This window comes from Perna viridis, chromosome 6, assembly GCF_037379345.1.
Source record: "Perna viridis isolate PV_CMFRI_1.1 ecotype Kerala chromosome 6, ASM3737934v1, whole genome shotgun sequence".
In the NCBI taxonomy this organism is placed as follows: domain Eukaryota; kingdom Metazoa; phylum Mollusca; class Bivalvia; order Mytilida; family Mytilidae; genus Perna; species Perna viridis.
In genome coordinates this window covers 39,411,863-39,436,449 of record NC_142450.1, presented here as the reverse complement: position 1 = coordinate 39,436,449, position 24,587 = coordinate 39,411,863, and the positions used below count along the sequence as shown (strand labels likewise).

The following is a 24,587-nucleotide window of genomic DNA, read 5'->3' as shown; positions in this document are numbered from 1 at the left end:
TTCTTGGGGCTATTCTGAGCTTACTTAAAGGTGCGTTTACACCTTCTGAAGACCTTTTGATGATCTCATGTTAAGTTTTAGGTTATGTGATGATGCATTTCTAGCATTTCACCATATCCATTCTTGTTTCTATTGTAAACAAAATAATTTAAAAAAATTTTGTTATTCAGCATGCAGGTGGAAAGCTATTTAGCTTCTTCAATTTGTTTTAAATTTTTATAGCTTGTGCACACAATACAAGTATCCAAAGGTCAGTTTCATAGATTGCTCACTGACTTATGTAGTATTTAAAAAAAAATGAATGGTCCTGGAAATAAAACTCTTTAATAAGGCATCTTCCTCTGGATTTACATTGTACATATGTACTTGGAAAATTAATGTTGTATCAGGTTTGTAAATCTATGTACCTGTAAGAGCCTATAACCAAAGTAATATCGACCTGACATGACTAAGCCAAAGCTGAGGTGCTATAGGCTTATCTCTAATTTATCACATCATAGTGAAATGAATAGGTTTATATAGCAATTTAATTCAAACTTTTAAATGTTGGTATCCTGACAAAAACCAATTAAATCTACAATTTATTGTAGTATTGTAAATTTGACTTCACAATGAAGGACCTTGAACCTTATTGAAGCTCTTGTAAAATATGTCCACTCATCAAATTTATTTCAACTGAAGGGTTTCATTTAAACCTGTTCTTATTCATTGTATGTTTGAGCAACCTAAATTTATGTTACAGTCATTGATAGATGGTCTAGTTACTGGTATTAAAGGACCTAGAAACAGCCCAAATGTTAATAGACCACAAAATAAATTATTCTTTGGACTAAATCATAAGGGGGATGTTTCTATATCTCTTTTTTTTTGAGGAAGAATGACTTTTTTGTTGCAGAATTATCAAACAAAATTCCATTTTCAGCATGAGCAACATGCAGGTAACAGTCTAGCATCAATAAGCAAAACAAGACACATGTTGTCATGCTAGGTATACCCCATTCTTACTGGAACAGCACCTAAAATCACAATGTATGCCAAAAATATATGAAGTCATACAATAAATTTTAAATAAATCCATCCACCCAAGGAAGCTTAGATAAATTGAAATGAAATCTGGACAGACAGAATTACTGAGAGATAGGGTGATTCCAAGATGCCACCCACTTGATGAGTGGGGGGGTATATTGAATCTATAACACTAAACCTGAGACTTATAGACTTGCTACAATCCAGACTGTACACACACAGACTATCAATGAATGTTTAATAGTACATGCACATTTATATTTTTGTTTTGTTTTATTGTTTGTATTTGTCTTATAACAAAGAAATTGTAGGAAGTTTAAATACTGATACACCCCCTCAGATTGAGCACTAGTGGAGAAGTTTAGTAATGGTTAAAGACCTTGCTTGGGTTCCTCAAATCCTTACATTACCATGTCATTACAGTAGATTTGTTAAAATTTGAGTTGAGGAAAATCTCAAACTAAGATTCTTTGTGAAACTTAGCCCAGTAGTACAAGTCCCTGTGAAAGTTTTGAAGATGACAAACTGTTAAAACCTGTCCAGAAATCAAGATTTCAAGGAGAAAACAGGGACACTGTGGATGGTTACAGACCCTGGCAGACACAGAAACACTACACGGCTTTGACCCAGGATCTCAGAGAACACCCATCTACTTAATGTGACATCTCTTATTATCCAATAAAAACACACCATTATTCAAACATTACATCACTACAATGCTAATTTATTTCTGGACGTTCATATTTCATTGATACTAAGTATAGAAGGAATTGAAATAAGAGAAGGGAGATTCAATTCTATAAGATCTATACAATTTCACACAATATATTACCCTTTCCAATGTATCAGGGTTGCATAATTGCTAGGTTAGGATCATTAAACTTCATTCAAGCAGACAGTTGAGAAATATTCTGACACTTTATACACTTTTCAGTGAGACACACTGAAAGGTCTGTATCAGCCTTCCATTAAAATCAAGTATTAAAGTTAAGAAACTGACTAAGTCAAGTTACAAAAATGACATACTTCATATCCCACTTTCTTCTCTATATACTGATACAAAGGCCAGACTCTTGGCAAGATCCTGATCCCCCTCTCCATTAGTCCTAAATATCTGATTATTTCTGGTCCATTATAATAAATTTGACACCCTGCCATTAGTAGACAGTTACAGATGACCTTACATCATACTTCTTTAATTTTACACATATATAATTAACAAGTCCTTGAAAAGAACATCATCATAGCCAAGATCAACTTTCCCCCTTTAGGAAATCCAAATTTTTACCCACTATTTAATGAACACTTCTTTAAATTAGATTTTACATAACATGATCCATTTGGTCTTCAATGGTATGTCCAGTTGTGCTTTATCACATGGTTGATTGATAGATTATATCCAGCTGACCATCACCAAATATTTAATGGTTCACTACGAGTAGAATGGCATTCTAAGTCTTCTTTTTCCTCTCAGAAACAAAATTAACATGCTAAGGATAGAATTGTCTGTTTTGGAAGGTATATATAAACATTCGAAATTTTATGTTTACTGAACTGACCACTGGGTAGTGTACACTATTTAAATGTTTATGACAGAAATGAATTTCTTGATTTACACATTGTACACAGTTAGAATCTAAATGTACTTTTGGATGTGTTTACATCTGAAATTCTTGGTATCCATAAGCTTTATAGTAAACAAAGTCAAACTGACACAGTATATTTTGGGGGAGTGACAGGTTGTTTTTATTGGTGTGGGGCAGATAACAGCTTCTAAAACACTGACATGATTAGGTACAATAAGTTTTATTCACCACCCAGCTACAGCATTCATTGCATGTAACAATATATTCTACTTATTATTGAACCCACAAGTAACAATTGCAGGATGTAAACAGTGTATCTAACATTCACAGGTGTAAACTTAACAGGAAAAAAAAAAAGGCTATCTCTAACTCTTAGCTGACAAAAACCAAACATGACTGATAGACCAGTAAATAGGTGGTGGTGTGTACAATAGAAAACACAACCTACAAAACAGAATCTGTATGTCAGATTCTAAATCATTCCCATCAATTCTAACAAATGGACTGATGGACAGACAGACATTAAAAAGACATTAATATTACAAAAGAGTCCTTTATACATATATTAGAAGGATGTCAATTATCTGAAATATTCAATTTAAATTTTACCATCTTCTGGTGATGTCTCTACTGTAAGTTTTAGTTATGGCATGTCATCCTTACAAAAATTAATGGAATCTTTGCCATATAAATTTCTGACAACAAACCTGAGCTCAAACTTATATAGTTAAAAGAATAGGCCTGCAGCAGCACTAAGCTTGTCGTAAAAGGCGACTAAATAGTGCTAAGAACCCTAGCCGGGGGCTAGGGCACTCTGCCCAGAGCAACTGGGTTGTGTGCCCCAGGTGGTGGAATAGGGTGCCCTTGGTGTGTTACATGCTGGGGCTGTCAGGCTATAATACGGACAACCTGACCACAAACCATAGTGGTGCACCGTGTTGGGAAAGATGCCACGTTCCTCGCACGTTAAAGAACCCTACCTATTCTCCCGGAGTAGGAACCATAGGGCTCCGCCACAGGAGGCTAAATTGCCTGACCCTACCCACCTCTCCCTGTTTCCAGTGGCAATCAAAATTTGTCGACCCCATTGTCCTTGTGTCCCATCCTATTTTTCATTTCATCATCATTTCATGTTCATTTTATCATCCATTTCATGTTCATTGTCTGAATATAGCTGAAATATGGCTGCTCAGGCATTAAACCACAACAATCAATTAATCAATCATATATAGTTATCATTGGCATGTTAGCCGAATTCTGCAAGCCCACCGGCATTTTGACCATCTATGGCTGTCAGAGTGGTACTCAGATTAATGGAACAGTTGTTGCTGTACCTGCCACTATACTCCTGTAAAACAGTTGTAGGGACCAAAACATGTTTGATAACATGATAGGATAAAGGGCACTCATTGTTGATAATGAATTCATATTCTAATGTCAAAATACTTTAGATTTTGTGAAACAATTTTTTATGGATGCTAACAGTATTTTGAACAATTTTGCATGATGTTGCAGGAGTGTTATGCAAACAAAATAATAAGTTGATGATGTTATCAATGACAGTATAAAGCTATCTGTACATAGTATTTGTCTATCTCTCTGATATCTGGACAGTACATGTATTGCTAATATATGAAATTGATAGGACTTCTCACTTGGGACTTTATCAATAGGAGTGAGAGATACAAAAGGTCTTTGAACTGAATAATGATTAAATGGACATAAAATATGTTTAGAGTTGATGTTAATCACACCCCAGTGACCATAACAGTATTCATAATTAAAGTTATACAACTCTTGATGTAAGTAAAAATTAGACTGGTTCCCTGTAGGGATATTATTATGTAATGCATTGCATCGTTAGTTTCAATTGTCCACAGTTGATTCCAACTGTACTAATATGACATAAGATCAAAGGAAAAGTTTTTAATTTATTTGGGTCAATGAACTGTTTATGGATCACATAATACAATTTAATTGAAACTGAAACTTTATTAGTACAGCTTGAAACATTAGAGGATTATGAGACTGAAAAACTTTTAAACAACTTATTTTTAAAAGCAACAATGTCTAATCAACACAGTGTCAATCAAAATATTTTCAACAGGCAAAAAAATAATTTGCTTCTCTCAAAACACTGTTTTGATATAGATCTATATCAAAACGGTGTATCACAAATACCTAGTAGGATTTATATTTATATGTTTTTGATTGAAACTGTTGGAAAATTTTAATTCTTCAAATTCAAGGGGACTGCACTTATTGCATTTCACACTAGGATCAACATCAAATCATTTATTTTTTATTATTATAAAGTTCAAGTGTGGGTTAAACATAGTTCAAACATTAGTTGAAAAGACCTTGGCAAAATGTGCCCATCAATGTAATGACCACAAGTCGTATCAATCAAAGGTATATAAAATACTGTATGTAATCAATTTTGTGACACCACTGTTATTTGAAGGTTACATTTCATATTAACCATGCAATCAATCATGTAATCCTCTTAAAATTCAATTTACCCACATACAAAGCAATGATTTTAAAACTGTCAATTTTTTTCTTCATAAGCTACATGCTGTGTGCAAAATGGATTTTACATAATTACATGTCAAAATGTGATAAGGTCTCCCTTATATTTGATACGGTCAATGCTCTCTAAAGTAACTGCAGTAGTTCAACCACCAACATTTTGGACTCAGTAGTTTTCAGTATTGTCTTGAAAATATAATTTATCAGATGCCTAAGTTGAAATTTTATCCATTAGCTCAGTGATTGGGACCAAGCCCATTTATCACATTCCAGCTAAAAATATCAGAATTTATAAATTACATAAAAAATATATTTAAAAAAAATTCATTGAACTAAAATTTTACAAACTTCCAGAAATTCTAACATAACATCACTATGATAAGAAATTCAAAATATGACAACAGCCTTTTATGGTAAATTATCTTTCAATTCGTCTAAATTGCATTTTTAGTAAACATTTGTTTGCAGTAAAGTAGCCAAAAGCAGAGTTGTTCTAAATATATCTAAAATACTTTTATATTACTTTCCTTATAGAACAAATAATACTAGCTTTGATGAAGTCAAAATGTCTTCAGAAGCGTGAAATGTAGTAAACGATAACTTATTTTATTTCTATCGGAAATGACATATAATCAGTAGAACTACCCATCCTATTGCAGTGTATATGGCCATTATCTAGTGGTCTACCACCATTTCAATCCTAATTTAGTACGATCGTGATGTACAGGAAACCAATCAATGGTAAAATGTTGATATACAATCTCCTGAAATTGATTGACTCAGTATAAACACTGACAGGACACTCTGGTATTCTACCGTACAGGAAAACAAAATGACAGGCATAATATCTATTGTATCTTATAGTCTACCAAAACAGAAAAATAAACATTCGGACAGGTTTAAAAACTACAGAAATCTCTAAAGCCATTAAAGGTAACATTATAGACCTAGCATGTCATCCATGGATATTTGGTCAATACAATCATCCATAAAATGATCTAGAACTGGCAATCACACTGTCAGGAAATCTGAAAACAAGTTGTTTGTCTCCTATCGTTATTTGATTTACCCTAGTTATAAAGTATTAGACTTTTCCATCAAGAACAAGTTTCCAAGAAAGACAACTCTCAAATAAGAAAGATTAGTGAGTGTATAGAGTTTTTAGTAGCAGCATACTTCATGACTCTTTTTTCTTAAAAAAAAAAAGAAAAGAAAAAAAAAAAAAAGAAAAAAAACACAATGTACTGCATCTAATTTTCTTACATGGACAAAACAGACAGTCTTTTAAAAGATTCAACCAAGCCTGGAGTTATTGTAAAGTAACATTCCAAAAAAGATAGCTAATGATGAGGACTTCAATAACAGTCATCAATGGTAGTTGTCTAATTAAGTCACATGCCATGCCAAAATACCATTGACCTTGACCTTCACAATATTGTATAGTAAGTTAATGTAGGTGTGACGTCAATATAAATCTCTTAATATCTCAAAAAGATAGCCAGAAATATTTGTTGTTGTTTACTTAGAGGATAATGATATGTTTGGGTAGTATTTTGGGTAAGAATGGGGAAATGTCTAAAACGTACCGGTACCACAAGATAAACATACTAACAAAGGTTCAGTAACTGCTGAAAAGATTTAATAATCTACTCAAATAAGAATTGCTCACATGAACTCGCTTTTCACTTTTCGTTATCAGGTGAAATAATGAGTGTTTTTTTTATCATTTTTGACACATAACTTTTATCATTGTTCATACCAGTTCATGCATTCTCATTCTACACATGACTTGGCTCATTATCAAAACTGAAAAGTAGAAAATTTAGAAGAAAAAAAAATTAATGATACAGGAATTAAGGTGGTAAGGAGTAGAAAAAAAAACTGTTTTAAACTGTTCAGACAAAATAAGTTTTTTATACTGGAACTTCAGATAAAAAATAGGAATTTGTTTACAATGGAAGAAAATCATGTACTCCTGATTTATTTGCTAATTTGTTCTTGCTAAATTTCAAAGCATATAAGACACCTACGGTCTACTGAACTGAGTTCAGTCTCAGCAAATATATTTGACAAAAAAAAACCTGCATACAAAGCAAGAGAAGCAGACGAGTTACTATTGTTATTGTACACTGAAGTAACATTATATATGTCATATGTTGACTGATGAATTAGTATAGTAATCATAACAGAAGTACTGATATATATGAAGGGATACAACTCCTTATTTAATGGTATGTCATCTGATGGATATTAATGTTGAATGTAAATGCCACCATCGGGACCTTGATTGGTTAATAATAAAATTTGAATTTGAATTTGGTACTCACAAACATCAAATACAATTATGTTTCAATTACCCAAGTTCTGATTTGCAATGTTACCATGATAAGACAAACAATTTACCATGCTACTTGATCAATTTCAGAAATTCCATGGAGTAATTTAAACCTTATCATGGTCTATCACTCATTGCTGTGTTTAATGCAATAATAACAGGAAACTAGAATTGTGTTGACAATGTCATACCATGTAACTTTCACTTCAATAATACACAAGAAGCATGAGACTAATGCACCTTTATCAATCTGATTATGTAATATGAGAACACAACATGCATACATCATTATTAGGTCATAATAACAGACAATAACCAAGGCCATTTGATTACATTCAAGCTGTTCAAGGCCAGAAATACATGCAGTTGTTAATATCAATGGATTGGGGGGGGGGGCTCCATTTATATGGAGGCATGGGGATTTCCATTGAGGAACAATAAACCAGATCTTGGATGGATAAGAGACAGCAACTAGATGTGTAGAAGGAAAAAAGGAGGCAAACCAACTACATCGTTTAACAGTGAGAATAGCTTAAACTTGAGGAATTTTGAAATTAAGAAGTGCACTAAAGAATATATGGGAAATCAATATCAAACTACTGAGAAAACATTGAAGATTGATACATGACAAATAAAGAGAACAGACAAAGCGACAAAACCCACACTGACAGACAAAACATAAGTGTTCCATCTAACAAAAATTGCCAACACAAAAGACACACTTGAAGGTCAATGTCAGCATGTGTATCAGTAGCTTTTCTCTAAAATACAGGAAAAACCTGCATCTAACATCACACCATTCTAACAAAAGGATAACAATATTGTACAAACATTGCATCACAAGTAAACATAGATCACTTGTGTTATACCTATCCAGGTATATTTTTGATTCAACAGGTAAGTTGTTGCCATCAGCTGATTTCTGTGACTCATAACAAAGAAAATTACTTCATTGATCAGCTGATAATTTATAAGGTGAAGTAAGCAAAAATTTTTGTCTTACCACCTTACAGAGAAAAGATGTCAAGAAAAATCAATTTTCTATTTAAATGAGATACATATATACAATGTAGATACAAAGTAGTATTAAATATGTTATTTGAAGATGATATAGGCCTACATGACCTAAGGTATAAAGTATTTACATAAGTAGATCAGCTGATAGGGCAATAAAAGAAGTTCAAGCTTAATTCAAACAGTAAAATAATACAAAACCTATGAAATTTCTTGATTAAATATTGTCAGAAAATACATGGACATACATACAGTCAGCAGACTAGTAGAACCTAATGGCAGGGGCACAAATTAATTTTCCCTAGACCAGTTATTTCTTCAGGTCTAGGACTTAATGTAAAATAAAATTCAGGAAAACAGGCAATGTTGGATAAGAACTACAGATTGATTAAGGTTATATAAAGGCATACCAATAACCACCAATGAAGGAGGTCTATACAACTTAAACAAAGAAGACAAGTTATTAAGTAGCACTTCAACTAAGAATCTTGCAAAATGTGATTCATGTGTAAAAATCCTACAAATTTCTTATTTTTGATACTTTGTTTGAATTGGCTTGGTAAACAAAAATTAACATTCAGTTTTTCATATAACCTGTGTTCTTAGGAGATAAAAATTACGTAGAATTCACTGTAGATTTCAAAATAAAGGGAGATAACTCTGTAAATGAAACTCAAATACAATAAGAACTATTAGATTTTTGCTTGAAGATTATCTCCTAAGAGCAGGCAGATATGAATGAATAATTACACATTTCATAATATAGACCCATAAACAACTTAGTTACAAAAATAAAAATATGTAGCCATTTTTGGGGTGTACACATTTTTCAGATTTTGCATGATTCTTACAAAGACAGCTACTTAAATCTTAAAAATAAATTACACTCATTTTAATACAACAAGAGGACTGGTAAGAGTAGGCTATGTTTTAACAGCAATCTTTACTTTTCTTCTTACACATGTCACTCAAAGTCCAATGGTCTATCATTCAGATCTATAGGTGATAAAACCATATGCAATATTTCAACAAAATATAGTTGCTAAGCATCTGAAAAAACATGCAGCTCTAACCTCAACAAATTCTTTGACTGTCAAATTAGCAATAATTAAATAGCCTCTACAAAAAGTGTAAACATTGTAAATCATTATACCACAGCACCACACAGAGGATCACTTAAAAGAATCTACATAGGGATTACCTCAAAATATGCCCTTTGAGTGCCCTGCTTAACACTGCTTTCATCAGATTGTTTATAAGTTTTACATGGTTTCTTAGGTGGGTATCTGATCTATTCATTTATAACAACATTTTATTGAACCTAAGCACAGGATCTTACAGAGCACATATATTCACAAAAACAATGTAACAAATATGTTTATATACTCTTTCTACCACGGCAAATCAATTGTAACCAAGATATACGTTTTTCTTGAAATTGACTTTCCTTCCTAGTCACTGGTTTTCAATACTGCTTTCCCCTCTATTTACACCATTTAAGAACCTCTAGATTTCTAAGACAATGAAGAAGATTGAACTCTTGGCTAGTGACACTGTACATGTCGAAGTATATTGGCCTTTTGTTTTATTTTTGCTACCAATATATAATGCATTCTAAACAAAGTAAAATTCCTGAGTGATGAGAACCTTCACTGAACCTGTAATATACCAGCTGAGTCATACCAATTTATTATGCAGAAATATTTTGCAACAGCTTGCTTGTTAAAAGTTTTATAATCAGTGAATTGTCATTGTAAATACAACAAAGTATAACGTTATGTACAACATCTGTAATCAACAACTCATTGTATTTTTGTTTGTTTATTAGTCAAGGGGAGGTAACTACAGTGTTATTAATGGATTTACCAAAGTAAGTTACTTCCAATTGCTAAGGTGTATTTGTATTTCTTCAAATCAGATTCTTAAAAAAAAGATAAATAAATGTATTTATTTATCTATTTATATGTTGCAGAATTTCTGAAGAGACCATTTAAAATATGTTCACTGAACTATATCTGAATAAAACTAACAGCTATAATGTTTGTTTATTCAAGTTGTCATCACTTGTAAACTGCACCATGACACCCCGAGATATATTATCATTACTTGTACTGTATCAACCCAAAATCAAGGTGAGTGAGTCACTGGAGAAAATTTCAATATTTATCTGTATTAATTCACAAGCAGACAGATTTGAAACAAGGCAGTGATAACCTTTCCTGACTTGATTTAGAATCTACTTTTCTGCCAATTCTTTTTTTTCACAACTATCAAAATTCAAGGTCAAGATCAAGGTTACTTTGAAACAACTAAGGTCATACATACTTCTTGAATTACTAAACAGAGCATTAGCATTGAAATTACTAGAGTCAACATCTTAAGTCATAAAAACAGATATGATTTAGCTAGGCCAAAATAAATTAAAGCAGGCAAAATCAGAATTAAACAATCAAGAGAAGTAATGGCAACAACTGGAATACAATAAAACAGAATTCTTCATCATGGGGCTATGCAAAATATAAACATTTAGACTGTCCATGTAGAAACAAAGCAGATCCTTTGATATGGGTAACACAGAGAAAATATCATCAATTTGTTTTGGTTTTAATGTAATAACTAACTTCTTTTTATGTCAAAAAGTGGATGACTCAGAATACATGTATAAAGCAACTTATCTATCAAAAAATCAACATAACAAAGACCTTTTCTCTTCTAGTTCCTAGTGCTTCCTGTGTAATTCGTTAACAAGACGAGTTTCTGATCTATAACGGATGAAAATATTTTGGAAAAAAAAATTAAGCATGTGCCACCCACTGCCTGGGGCATCTACGGACACCCTATAAAGGCTGAGTTGAAGAATTTGGAAGCAAAATGTACATTGCACTAGTTTAAATATTTTAACTAGTTCAAAATTATATATATTCTTTAAAGAATATATATTATATTAATACAAGCACATTTAAGGATGTCTAAATATTCATGACTGTAAAACTAAACCGTTATTACATTAAGTTGGTGAATATTACCCCTTGCAGAGTATCATACAGCACTTACAAGCTCCTGCAATATATCAGCCTGAGATGATATTCACCAATATAAATACAATAACCCAATAATATAACTGATTGTAAAAAAAAGTTAACTAAAATGAATAACACAAACTAGAAGCCCTGTTTATCACAGGAACCCCCTGAGTCATTTGTTAGTAATATTTTTTTTTTTAATAGTAAATCAAATATGTCTGTAAGACACTAATGATGCCTCCGCTCCCTAGATTTGCCAAATTAGGAACATGTTTATTTTTGTATGAAGACATGGTTTGCAGATTCAGAAACCCTTCCAAGACTTGTGATACTCATGGTCTGTTGGTTCAGCTCAATCCTTCCAAGACTTGCAATGACAAACTGTTCCAGTACCGTAACTCGAAAAATTTGGGGATCAACATGGGGATCAGAAATTCCAAAATATATGCATGTCTACATATTGTATCCTGGCCACATAGTGTCATGAAATTCTGTTTGGTAGTGTCAGACTAGTTGCAATGTGAAAAAGAGGGCTGATGGATAGACTGACAGATACATAAAAAATGTTAATACCCCCAATAACAAATCCCTAACTATCACCCAGTTCCGTAATATTCCATCACCTGGTTCCGTAATATTTCATGAAAATCAAGATCCTATGACCTTGCACACCATCATTGTGTGTAGAAATATCCTGCAAAAATATTTTAGAAGAAGAGATAGCCATACACGCCATATACCCCTATTTCTGATGAAAACAATTAAGTCTAACTTTCGAAAATCACAATCCTTTGGCCTTGCACACCTTCATCATGTGTAGAAACATCCTATAAAATATTTTAGATGTAGTTCAAAAACTTATGAGGAGATAGCCGGACAAGCCATGATCAATATATTTCTGAGTAAAATGACTAAGTGTAACTATAACCAATTTCCGTAATATAACATTAAAATCACAATCCTTTGGCACTGCACACCTTCATCATGTGTAGAAACATCCTATAAAATATTTTAGATGTAGTTCAAAAACTGTACGAGGAGATAGCCAAACAATCCATGATCATGTGTAATCCAGAACAGATGGACAGATGGACAAACAGACAGGGGTAAATTAATATGCCTCCTGACAGATTGTTCCAGGGGTATAAAAATGCTCGAACTTGTGCAGTGTATTTACCAACTCAAACAGTTAATTTCAATATTGAAACTGTTAGGTAGTGTTTTCTCCAGAATTTTCTTCAAAGAAAGAACTGAACAACTCTACCTTTCATCTTCAACAATGTATTAAGAAATTGAAGAGACATTGTATTTTATGGGACCCATGAACAAAACACTGTTACAGGGAAGACATGATAGGGACCAACCATGACAGTAATATGCAGTACTTGGAAATGTTTTGAACTACATGTACTGATTTATTAGTTATTCATTTTCAAGGATTTCTCTTGCAATAGCTGCTATATAAATCTGAAGTATGTGTGGTAGGAATTAACTTTGGGTAATGTATCAGTGATAAATTTCAGACACTTACTTGAGCTCTGGAACCTTGGATTTGGTAGGAGGCTTGAAGTGGGCAACATCAAGCTGCTTCAGCAAATATCTATTGGACTCTAGTAAACTCTATAAAATACAGTACCTTTACAATTAGGATATAAACCAATGCATGTAAAAGGTATTTCCTCCCTCTTCATAAAGTAATTTGGTATTCATTCTTCCACAAACCAATGTGGTGGACAGATGGAGAGGCATATGGAACTTAACTAGCATACCCTTCACGTCTGCTAGAAGGGGCTAATTAACAGCTGCGCTTAAGTACATGAAGCCCCTGCCCTTATTTCCGTTTTCAAAACTCCTTTACTTAGTGAAAAAAATTAACACAATGAACAAAAGGCTCCTAGGAGCCTGAATTGCTCATCCGATTAAATTTTTGCCTTTTAAGGGCAATAACTCTAACAAGGAGTTGTCAGACAATTTTGACTCCATTTGATTCATTGGACACATTCGTAAACCTTATAATAAGGATCATTTCAGCAATTGAAAGCTATTGGCTAAACCTAACAGATTTGGAGATGTATGCAAAAATCTGCTGTCTGACCCAATTGTTCTAATTTTAGAAACAGCAGCCATGTTTTTTCAGCGATCAAAAATCTGTTATTTTGTTAAGGATACCATATAAAACAAAAATGTCAACTTTCATTGTATTCTGTAGAGAGAAAAAAATGTCCAAAAAGGGCAATAACTCCAAGATGGGTCAACAAATTTTCACCAAAATTTGACCTCAGATAGATCTCTTCATGCTGAATAATTTTACCCCCGTGTCAAATTTTGGTTAGACCTAACTGTTTTGGAGATGTATGCAAAAATCTGCTGTCTGACCCCAATGTTCAAATTTAGTAACAGTGGCCATGCTTTATAACAGATCAAAAATCCAAACGGTCATTTTGTTAAGGATACCCTTTAAAACAAAAATACCACATTTGATTGAATTCTGTGAAGTAGTTTCTGAGGATAGATTTTTTAAAATAATCAGAATTTGGTTCAGGAGATATATGCGAAAAACTGACCCCTATGTTCTAATTTTAGTAACAGCGCCCATGCTTTTCAACGGATCAAAAATCCTCACATCACTTCCATGCACGATACCCCAACAAACATTCATACCAAGTTTGGTTCCAATTGGTCAGGTGGTTTAAGAGAAGAAGATTTTTGAAAGAAATAACATTCAAAATAGCATAAAATTGTCGAAAAAGGGCAATAACTTCAACATGGCTTAACATAACAATATGAAAATTTGACCACAGATAGATTTTATCATGCTGAACACTTTTACCCCCATATCAGAATTTGGCTTAACCTAACAGTTTAGGAGATATATGCGAAAAACTACTGTCTGACCTCTATGTTCCACTTTTAGTAACGGCAGCCATGTTTTTCGACTGATCAAAAATCCCCACACCAGTTCTATGCACAATACACCAAGGAACATTCAAGGTAAGTTTGGTTCCAATTGGTCAAGTGGTGTCAGAGGATAAGAATTTTGAAAGAAATAACATTCAAAATAGCAAAAAACATTGAAAAAGGGCAATAACTCCAACATGGCTGAATAGATTAAAATGAAAATTTCACCGCAGATAGATCTCATTATGCTGAACACTTTTGCCTCCATCAGAATTTGGCTAAACCTAATGGTTTAAGAGATGTATGCAAAAAACTACTGTCTGACCCCTACGTTCTATTTTTAGTAACGGTGGCCGTGTTTTTCCACGGATCAAAAATCCCTACATCAGTTCTATGCAGGATACCCCAAGAAACATTAATCCAAAAAAATTAATTTGGTTCAAATTGGTCAAGTGGTTTCAGAGGAGAAGAGTTCTGAAAAATTGTTAACGACAACGGACGACCACAGACGCCAAGTGATGACAATAGCTCACCTGGCCTTTGGCCAGGTGAGCTAAAAGTGAAAGGTAGCTTCCATGGTTAATAATAAAGAATGTACCCCAAAATAATTATTTATGAAAGAATGAAACAATAGTACAACTGTCAAAGGTTGACAAAGGCTTTGACCTGTAAAAATTATCTTTCAGTCAGCACTTATACATAGGATTAAAAACTTTCAAAAAAAAATTTCATTAAAATGGAGAAGTTTCACTCAAAATGTACTTCAACAGATGGATAAACAAGACAAACTTGAGGACTCACTGATGCCATTATATAACTTACAGGTGTGTTGAGGATAGACCTTTGTAGATGTATCATCCTTCTATCTCTCTCTAGTCTTGTCTTGGTCTGAAAATTACAGAAAACATTTTAAAGTGGTTTCTAAACATGAATAATCAGTTTCTGAGTAACCATTTTCCAGATAAAAACTGAAGATTTCATGCATCTAAGACAAAAACCATGATCTTTTAACTAATTTTTTGCAGTGTTAATTTTGGCATATTTTAGCGGTCTGTCTGAAAACGCCATAATAAATTCCACAAAAATATTTACTCAGGGCTTAATTACTTAGTGAACCCTTTATCATCCCATAAAATTGTTCACAATATTTTTGCTTCAAATTCGCCAAATTTACACCCAATAAACAATCAGGCTTTCTGTAGTTCTTAAATAAAAAAAAAATTAAAAAAACATGAAGCCTGGTTTCATATCACTCATAATATGCCCTGTGGGTCTTAGCTTGATAAACTAAAAATGTCAAAAACACAGAAAAATGATACTACACTCATGCTTGATACAGCTCTAAAGTTGAATGTAATTAAACATTTGATGCAGCATAGTTTTCTGGCAAAGGATGTAAGTAAAGACTTAAGAAATTTGAAATTCTTAATTTACCCAATCTAGCTGAAATTCCAAATCTGAATACCTGGCAAGATTTATGGTACATAAGAACATCTAAAATTATATTTTTTTAAATCTCGAATAATTTAAGACTCTTTTGGTATTCTTGTAGACTGGAAAGCCAGACCAAAAATTAGAAAAAATCTAAATATGTACATTATTTTTTTCAGCATAATGAATGAATGAATGCTGAAGATTCAATTTTTTTTTTAATCAAACAATTTTATTTTTGATCTTTGGTCCTCAAAGTAGACCAATTGAAAAACAGGGTGAAAAACCTTCATTAATTTCAGACTTCAAATTTTAGCTACATGATTGGTCAAGAAATGAAGAAATTCATACATTTTATAACATGCTGATTTCTGTTCCCAAGTTTCTGTACAATTACTGTCAGAAACAACAACACAATTTTTGCGGCTGTGGAAATAAAGTACTTTCTTTGTGCATGAACGTGAATCTTTCTTCTTTTTCATAATAAACTCAAAACTGTATTTAATGAACAATATTTTAATGATTCTTCCAGGTCAACACATTGTATAAATAGCTGTAAAGTTACATTCCAAATGGTAATTGAAACAGGTTTATTTTGTACGTTAATCAAAGAGCAGAATATAATGTTTCCGAGGTGTTTGCTTACCTCCTGAACGTGCTTGTTTAGGGTTTTGAGGTATCCTATAGAGTTAGCAAGGTCAGCCCTATCCTGGTGACCTTGAGGTGTATGGCATTCAAACCAACTTAACAATGTCACATACTCCTGAATACGCCTTCCTGGTAATAACAGCAGTTCTTGAAGTCTAAAAATAGTCAGTCTCCATAAAACATTTACTAACACAAAAAATATATACTAAAGATTACGACAAAACATGCACAACAAAGAACATGAAACATCCAAAATAGTATGTACAAAGAAACAAAAAGTAAATGACCAACCCAGGCTTCACTAAAAACTGGCTGAATGAACCAGTTAAACTGATGATAAATTACAAAACCCTGAAAATACAACAAAAACATCAAAAACAAAATTGCTTTGCATAGCCATATGTCCCCTGTAGACACTAAAAGTTTAAATGCAGAAGTCTCATAATTCCTGTAAAATGTGTTAAAATCAAAATTGCAGTACAATATGATCAACTACATACAGTGACAGTTAATGTGTGACTAATGCCAAAAAACTTTAATATGGTTCAACCTATCAATTTCAAATCATTTTCTTTGATGATACAAAAAAAATGAAGTCGGATATAAATATTCAAAATTAATGTACTTGCATCTATTAATTAGTCATTTCCTATTAATCATTTATAAATTTTCAGATTTGAAATCTATGCTCACATCACAACATCACTAAGTCATTCCTTCATAAGATAAAATATGGGATAACCCTCTGAGGAAAATATCTAACAAGAAATCCACTACTGATATCTACATTTTAAGTATGATATAAACCAAGTCGTCATACAGGAAGTTTTTGTAATGTAAGCATGAAATAAAATCACACAATACCACATACATAGAGACAGCTTGTTTCAATAAGTTGCTGTGATAAGTAGTTGCAGATAAACTTATAAAAACAAATGTGACAGACGAACAGACAGTCTTCAGAGTGGGGGTATAATAATTCTATTGAAAATGTCTTCATTTATGATTATCAAATTTTGATTCTGAAAGTATTAAAACAAACATTTACTTATTTGTTTACATACGTCATCATTTTGAGTTCAGGAATTCTTTCATTTCGTTTCAGAAAAGCTCTAAATGAAGGCATCTGTTCTTTAGTTCTCTCTATACATTGTAAAATCACATCATAATTGTTGATGAAGTTTGTGTACAGCTTCAAATGGGTACAAAATTTTACAAATATGTCCCCAAGGCAAGAGTTCATTGAGTCCCAATCAGCTGTACGATTCTTCAAGTTTTCAACCAGCTCTCTGTAAAAAAAAATTGAACATTAAAAATCTGTTAACAATTTAGTATGAAATGCTCTAACTCTGCACTTTTTACAGTTTTACACTGACAAAAGCAAGCTTTAAAGCTTTCAAATTATGATTCTACTATGAACTATCAAAACAAATCTGGCATTACTGTGTAGGCAATATAGTACAAAAAAATCATAATATTGCTTAGAGAATTAACTCATGACAAGCATTTATGACAAGAAAAGAAATTTCTCAACATCAAGTTAACTTCTAAAAAAGACTGATTAGATGCCATGACCTGCAACACCATCATATAGCTGTCAGCACAGCAAATATATACCCCATAAAAAATGTTAAAAATGTTAAGGGCCACTATAGAAAATTCAATAAATTTAATTTTATTATAATCAGCATATATGTAAAAAATTCTATAACAATAAAAACAATCCTCTTAAAACAAATAACAGTTTAATAACGTTTAAAATCATTGTTGTAATGGTGGAAATCCAAAATCTGAATATTAGGAAAAAAACTAAGTGACCCTTAACATTTTTTGTGGAGTATATATATAAGTACTTAAGGAGGTAGACTTAAGGGACACAACTCTTACAAATCATTGGAATGGTTGTATTAAACATTTTACATCAATGTCATGTAAGAATCAAAGTAACTTGGATTTATTTCATTCTGTTTCAAATGGAAGCTTGAAAGGCTTTGGTGAAATTGAATATGATACTAACATATCACTGATTTGGAGTTATGTCCCTTACCCTAGGTCTTTCTCCTTAAGCAAAGTTTAAATAATTATAGTTCCATACTTTTACCACAAAAGTATGAACCCTCCATAACATTAAGTGCTTGAAATGCTCAACATGCTTAAAAAGTAGGGAAACATTTGTCAAATGTATCCATAATAAGAGGTACACATCTTCAATACATATATGAACACTGCAAATGACATCTGTGTAACACTTCACAGAAAGTAGGTACCATCCACAACACAAAGTGATGAAAAACTGATGTACAGACAGATAAAGTTGTGTGGTTCCTAGATCAGCTTTCAACCTTGGTGAGCAGGTAAAATTCAAGGTCACAAAATTTTACTGACCAATAAAAAAGCAGCATTATCAATATCATACTTAATATTGTCTTATAAAAATGTAGTTGTTTTATTTGGAAATGTTCATTCCAACAATATGAAATAAACTGTCATTAAATCTCACTTACTTGCTAACATCACAAATCATCATGAGATCAGTGAATATTATCTGTACATTCTGATGACTCGCTATGGCTCTGTAAACATAAAAATGGCATTTTAAAATTACAAAAGATATTTGAAATCAAAACAAGGAAATATTTCATTCATGATGAACAACTGATAAAAGCTTATTTTCCAAAATTGAGATTTCATCATTGATTAATCATTCACATAAGGGTTAACCAAACCTTGGGGTGATATTAAATGATACAATTCAACATTAACTTGACTTTTATTTGTCTCAGATAACAATCTTTCCCCTAAAATCTAAATATTCCTCATAAAAAAATTAGTATTTCATTCAATAGAATAAGGTTTTAAACAAAAGAAAACATTTCAGCTGCCCTTAATTTCATTCAATATTTATTTCCTTCCTTGGGATTCTTCAAATTTTACATGTCCACTTGGTAAAGTGATTATGCATAGTAACTTGTCCAAATGATACTTACTTGTAACCTATAGGATTAGACACAGTAACTTGTCCAAATGATACCTATTGATTACCTACAGTATTAGACAATTTGAAAGATGTAGAATATCAAGTAACATTTATATACTGTTTCCTGAAAATAGAAAAAATAATTCTACAATATGCCATACCTGTTAGAATTAAGAGAAGCCTTGAGTGGTTTAACATAGATATCTTTGATAGCTTTTAGTATTCTGTAGAATTCAACTTCACTAGAACATATCTCCATAGCAATGGGTGTTCTCTTCTCTGGCTGCTGGGAATACTTATCTGCAGTCTGTTTTAAAATAGGATTTCAAAAATTTAAAATGTAGAAATCATTTTTCATTCCCTAGCAAGAAATGTTTACAATTTCTGTATCAGAATTAAGAATTTTTTTTAGAACATAATAAGCTTAATATACAATTTTAATAACAAATACAAAATAAAGTTAAAAAACACTTATGCATGATTTGTGCTGAAAGTTCACAATATAAACAACTTTTTGTAGTAACAATGGAAATGCTGCATGTGACTTTCTACTTGAATTCAACTTTCTTGAAATTTTATTTTGTTTCATGAATTACTTCCCCTTGATCATAAAACAACAATACCTACCAGTCTTGTATATCGACCTGGAGCTATTGTCATACTACCAAAGGTAACCCTCAGATTCTCTGTTTCTCTCATTACTTTCTTCTTTCTCTCTCTCCTCATTCTCCTCTGTACATCCTTTTCACTTTTCTCCATTTGTGCCTTCTCCTTGTGCTCAGAAGGCGAATCAGCTGTAAAATATGCACATTGAAGTATTTTTTTTTATCATAGTGACCTGTGTAAACATAAATTTCTATGTACAATTACTCTTTTCAATTCATTTTCACCCAGCCCATTAGGCTACTAGTTATTTCAAAGCATCTTTGTATGTGTAATTCACTGTTAAGAATGATAAAATGACTGTATTTTGACGCTGTCATTACGAGTAAAGAGAAAAGTTGTTAATCAAATTTACCATTATCAGAAATGTGAGATTTGTGAAAAAAAAGTATTTACAGAGTTTGTTCATACATACAATAATATCTTACATGTGTGAATAAAAATGAACTGTCTTCAAATTCAAATTTTGAAATTAAACTTTTTAAATAACAATTTTGTTGTACCTAATCATTAACCATGTGAAGTATAAATATTTTTTTTGTTTAATAGGTTTCTATAATGCTTATACAAATTAACTGACATATCAGAACATTTATACTTACGAGGTTTTAAAGTCTCCCCTTCTTCAGTGAATTCCCTATCCTCTTCTTCATCCTTATCCTTCCTCTCAGCGTGGCCATTTATCTTTTCTACTTCCTCATCATCAGGGGTTGGACCTCTTTCATCATACTCTTCTTCAGAGTCAATATAATCCTCATCAGTCACCTGAAACGTAAAGTTAATATTAATCAGTTGTAAGGAGTGCTAATACTTTGATAAATAAGTCCAGTCCTACACATTTTTCAATTACGACTGAAGTTGAGATTTTTATTAATGAGGTGAAGGAAGGATCATGATAAGTTCTAATCTGACCACACAGATCTCTTCAATAGGTACAGCATGAAACACTCACTTAATTTTACTTTTGTTTTAGTTGTGTTGTATTATGAAAACAAAGATATCTCAATTATCAATCAAAGGGAGACAACAAATTATTTCTCAAACCTTTACCTATAAAAACGATGGACAACCTGACAAATACGAGAAAGAATAACTTTACATTATTACAACTAATACAGTAGAATACAAAATCTGTGAGAAAACATACTCTTTTTTGTGTAGAAGTAAACGTCAGATCCTCAACTCCTGCTTTAGCCAGTAAAAACTTTCCTAAAAATTCCAATGGATTCACCTAAAATTAAAGGAAATGATATTTTAAAACATTTAAAACAAAATTACTAAATAAAAATTACATTTATATTTTACTAGCTTGTTTTAAAATCATGTTAAATAAAACCCAAGTATAAACAAAACTGAATATTACAGCTCTAACAGTTATATACTCAAGATTTGATCACAGGTTTATCTATTTATAAAAAAAAAATAGAAAAAGTAGCAAATATGAACATCTAAAATACAACAAGTCCTTTCATTCCTGAGGAGCTTTAAAGTTTCCTTTAGAATCAGTCAAGTAAACACATTTTACATGTCGGATATAGCACTTAACATTTTTTCTTAAATCATCAAATAGATTTCCTTATTGTCAGCAAAATAAAATGTGCATATATACATTTACTTAAACTAATAACAACATACAGAATCATCATCTCCTAGTTCTAGAAGACCTTCAGAAAGAGCTTGTGTAATATCCTTATTCCCATGTATCCTGGTCTGTCCCATTACATCAAATACTATCTGACCTATAAATGTTTGTCAAATTAGAAAATTACAAATCTTGACTTTACTTGATGTCCTACATCTGAGTTTTCTTCGTTTTAAAAAGACATAGAAAAAGATATGCCCTAACATCGTAACATGCAATTTACAATAAATACTTGCACCATGAGTGCATATGCTCATCGTCTTGTGAAACAATTAACATAATAGATCTGTTTCTGGAATAACACAGGGTTGTACAGGATGTCATGCCAAGTATATCCTCACTCATTCCTGCTCAATAAGAAGTTTATATAAGAGACAAAAATTGCTAACTTTATATGATACCAAATTGAAGAAATAATTCGGATTTTAAGGAGAAAAGATTGTTGCAACAAAAATTTTGCATGTGAACACATAAATTGAAAATAAAACAGACAGTTGATAAAAGAGAGAAATAAAAACTGTTACATGTGTATGAAAAACCTTGCACATGTAGTACGACAGCCTCAAAAAGTTGTGTTTGGCAGAGAAGAATGATGCATCTGCATTTATAATACAATGTCCTTTAAAAAAAGGCATTATATGAAATGAAGTGATATCTGACAAAACATGCCATGTAACTGTATGGAATATTGAAACTGTCAAGCCCAACTCTTCAATTTTTGGCAAGGTTTACAAAAATCAAACTCCTTTGATCCTGCACATATGCAAATATGTATAAACATCCTACAAAATTTCAAAACTGTAGCTCAAAAATGTGGGAGAAGACGTCAAACAAACTGCTTATCCCTACTATTCCTGTCAAATATTGAAATTATCTTTAGTTTTGGTCAAATCTCATGAAAATCGAACTCCTTTAAACCTGCACACCTCTATTATATGAATAAACATCTTACACATTTTTAAGCAGTAGCTCAATAATTGTAGAAGATATAGCCAAACTTACTGTGTACCTGGACCAATGAAAGGACAGGAGGACTTTTTGCAAGGGTGGTCATTTAGACTAAAGTATTCAACTTGTACCATTTATGCTTTTCCTGCATTGTGTAGGTTCCTTATCTGTGATATTCAGTGTTCTAGGATTCCTATTTCCTGTTGTTTGGGGCAAGTGAAATTTGGGTCAGGGAAAGTTGGGTACTTAGTTGCACTTTCCCATGGCAGGTTGAAAACTTTATATGCTGCAAGGCTTTGTTTTGTCAGGAAAGCAGTCATTAACTATGGGAAAGTTGATTTTATATGGATTTTTCCCGAGGAAACCTCAATTTCTGAAAAATCCTGAACATTGATATTACATACATAATAAAAAATATTGGTCAATTACATCCACAATATCAAATTCCAACAATAGCATACCGGTCAGTTGAGATACAATATCTCTGTGTGTTTTCTGGAAGAATGGTGTAAGATGATCTTTACATGTCCTCAGAGCCTCTTTAGCCTGGTCAGCTGTGTTGGCCCAGACATCTAGCTTACTCTGACAGAAATAACTAGTGGTGGGTGATCCGTCAGCATAAGGCAGTAACCAATCTGTATTGACTGGAAACATCAAATTTAATTTTAATTTTATCTATTTTAAGCAACAAATTATTTTTTTAAGAATCTATTTATCTTGTGTGCAATAGTTATAGTACGTGGTAAATGGAAATTGATTCTCTTTGAATTAGTACTCCTATCTCTACTTTTCATCAAGAACTAGCCTGTAGGCATGTCAAAAATCCACTGAAATCTCTTCATTCCTCATTAACAGCTACAGAACACATGACTGTCTTTGTTATTTGGTTGTTGTACTTCAAAGACAGAAATATGAAATTGGTACTTTGCAAGAGTCCTTGTTCTAGATTTGGAAAAAATTTTTGTGGAAGATTAATGTATGCTTCTCTCAAAAATATAGATCTGAATACTGTTATAAAGAAGCATTATTTGTTCAATGGGTTTTTCTACACAATAAATCAACTCTACCATCGACAGTGTCAAAATTATGAACTAGTACTTAAGAGAAAATAAGACAAACTGACAGTTTCAACAGTATTGAACTTTTCTCAACTTGTAAATACATAAACATATATTACCGTATTTTGGTGTGTATTATGTGCACATTTTTACACAGAAATTATTTCCAGAACATGGGGGTGCATATTATACATCAATACGTAAGAATTGGCCACAAAATTAAAGATTTTGGTACGCAAAAAGACATTGTGTAATGTACACAAACAAACCGGAAGTGAAATGTTACTGAAATAAATTTTATCTAATCGACATATACATCTTTAAGTATTTAATTTTTAGTGATATTTTCTTCAAATCACGCTCAAATGACTTAACAACATGTTTCAAACAAAGGTTGTACAATATTTCCTTCTTATAAAGCATGGTTAGAAATTAATATGAAACAACTAAAAACCAAATAGTAACTAATTCCTTTTTCTGTCAAACTTTCCTTATCAAATACTTTTACAGCTGAAAATGATTATTAAACGAAAAATTGTGAAATCTGAGTTACAACCAAAACTGGAAATGTCAGATTTTCCTGACTTTTGATTTTGTTTTGTAAGCCATTTCTTACATCCTGTGTCAATTTTATCATGCTTTGAAATTAAAATTATCCAATTTATGTAGCTACTGATGTTTACATGATGCTTTAGTCTTCATAGAAGTTTCTTTCCTTCACATTTTCATAGGAAATACCGCATCAAGGTAAATAAAATGACCAATCAAGTGCAAAATATAAATTTTTTGTCTTACAAAATTTTACT

General features: G+C 32.1%; 1 protein-coding gene across 3 annotated transcripts in view; it reads right to left on the bottom strand.

Moving 5' to 3' along the window:
• Positions 1-24,587, bottom strand: part of LOC148614910 (epithelial cell-transforming sequence 2 oncogene-like) — a 65,388-nt gene that overhangs the window by 25,093 nt on the left and 15,708 nt on the right. For 2 of the 3 annotated variants that reach the window (XM_088589430.1, XM_088589431.1), the window contains exons 13-23: positions 23,185-23,367; positions 21,769-21,872; positions 21,281-21,364; positions 20,736-20,898; positions 20,098-20,264; positions 19,632-19,777; positions 18,998-19,066; positions 17,558-17,782; positions 16,492-16,648; positions 15,237-15,302; positions 13,048-13,136 (exon numbers count right to left, since the gene is read on the bottom strand). In XM_088589430.1, the coding sequence (XP_088445556.1) occupies positions 13,048-13,136; positions 15,237-15,302; positions 16,492-16,648; positions 17,558-17,782; positions 18,998-19,066; positions 19,632-19,777; positions 20,098-20,264; positions 20,736-20,898; positions 21,281-21,364; positions 21,769-21,872; positions 23,185-23,367 (1,453 nt within the window). Of the gene's footprint in view, positions 1-13,047; positions 13,137-15,236; positions 15,303-16,491; positions 16,649-17,541; positions 17,783-18,997; positions 19,067-19,631; positions 19,778-20,097; positions 20,265-20,735; positions 20,899-21,280; positions 21,365-21,768; positions 21,873-23,184; positions 23,368-24,587 lie in introns of those variants that run through there. The other variant, XM_088589432.1, reaches the window with a different exon arrangement.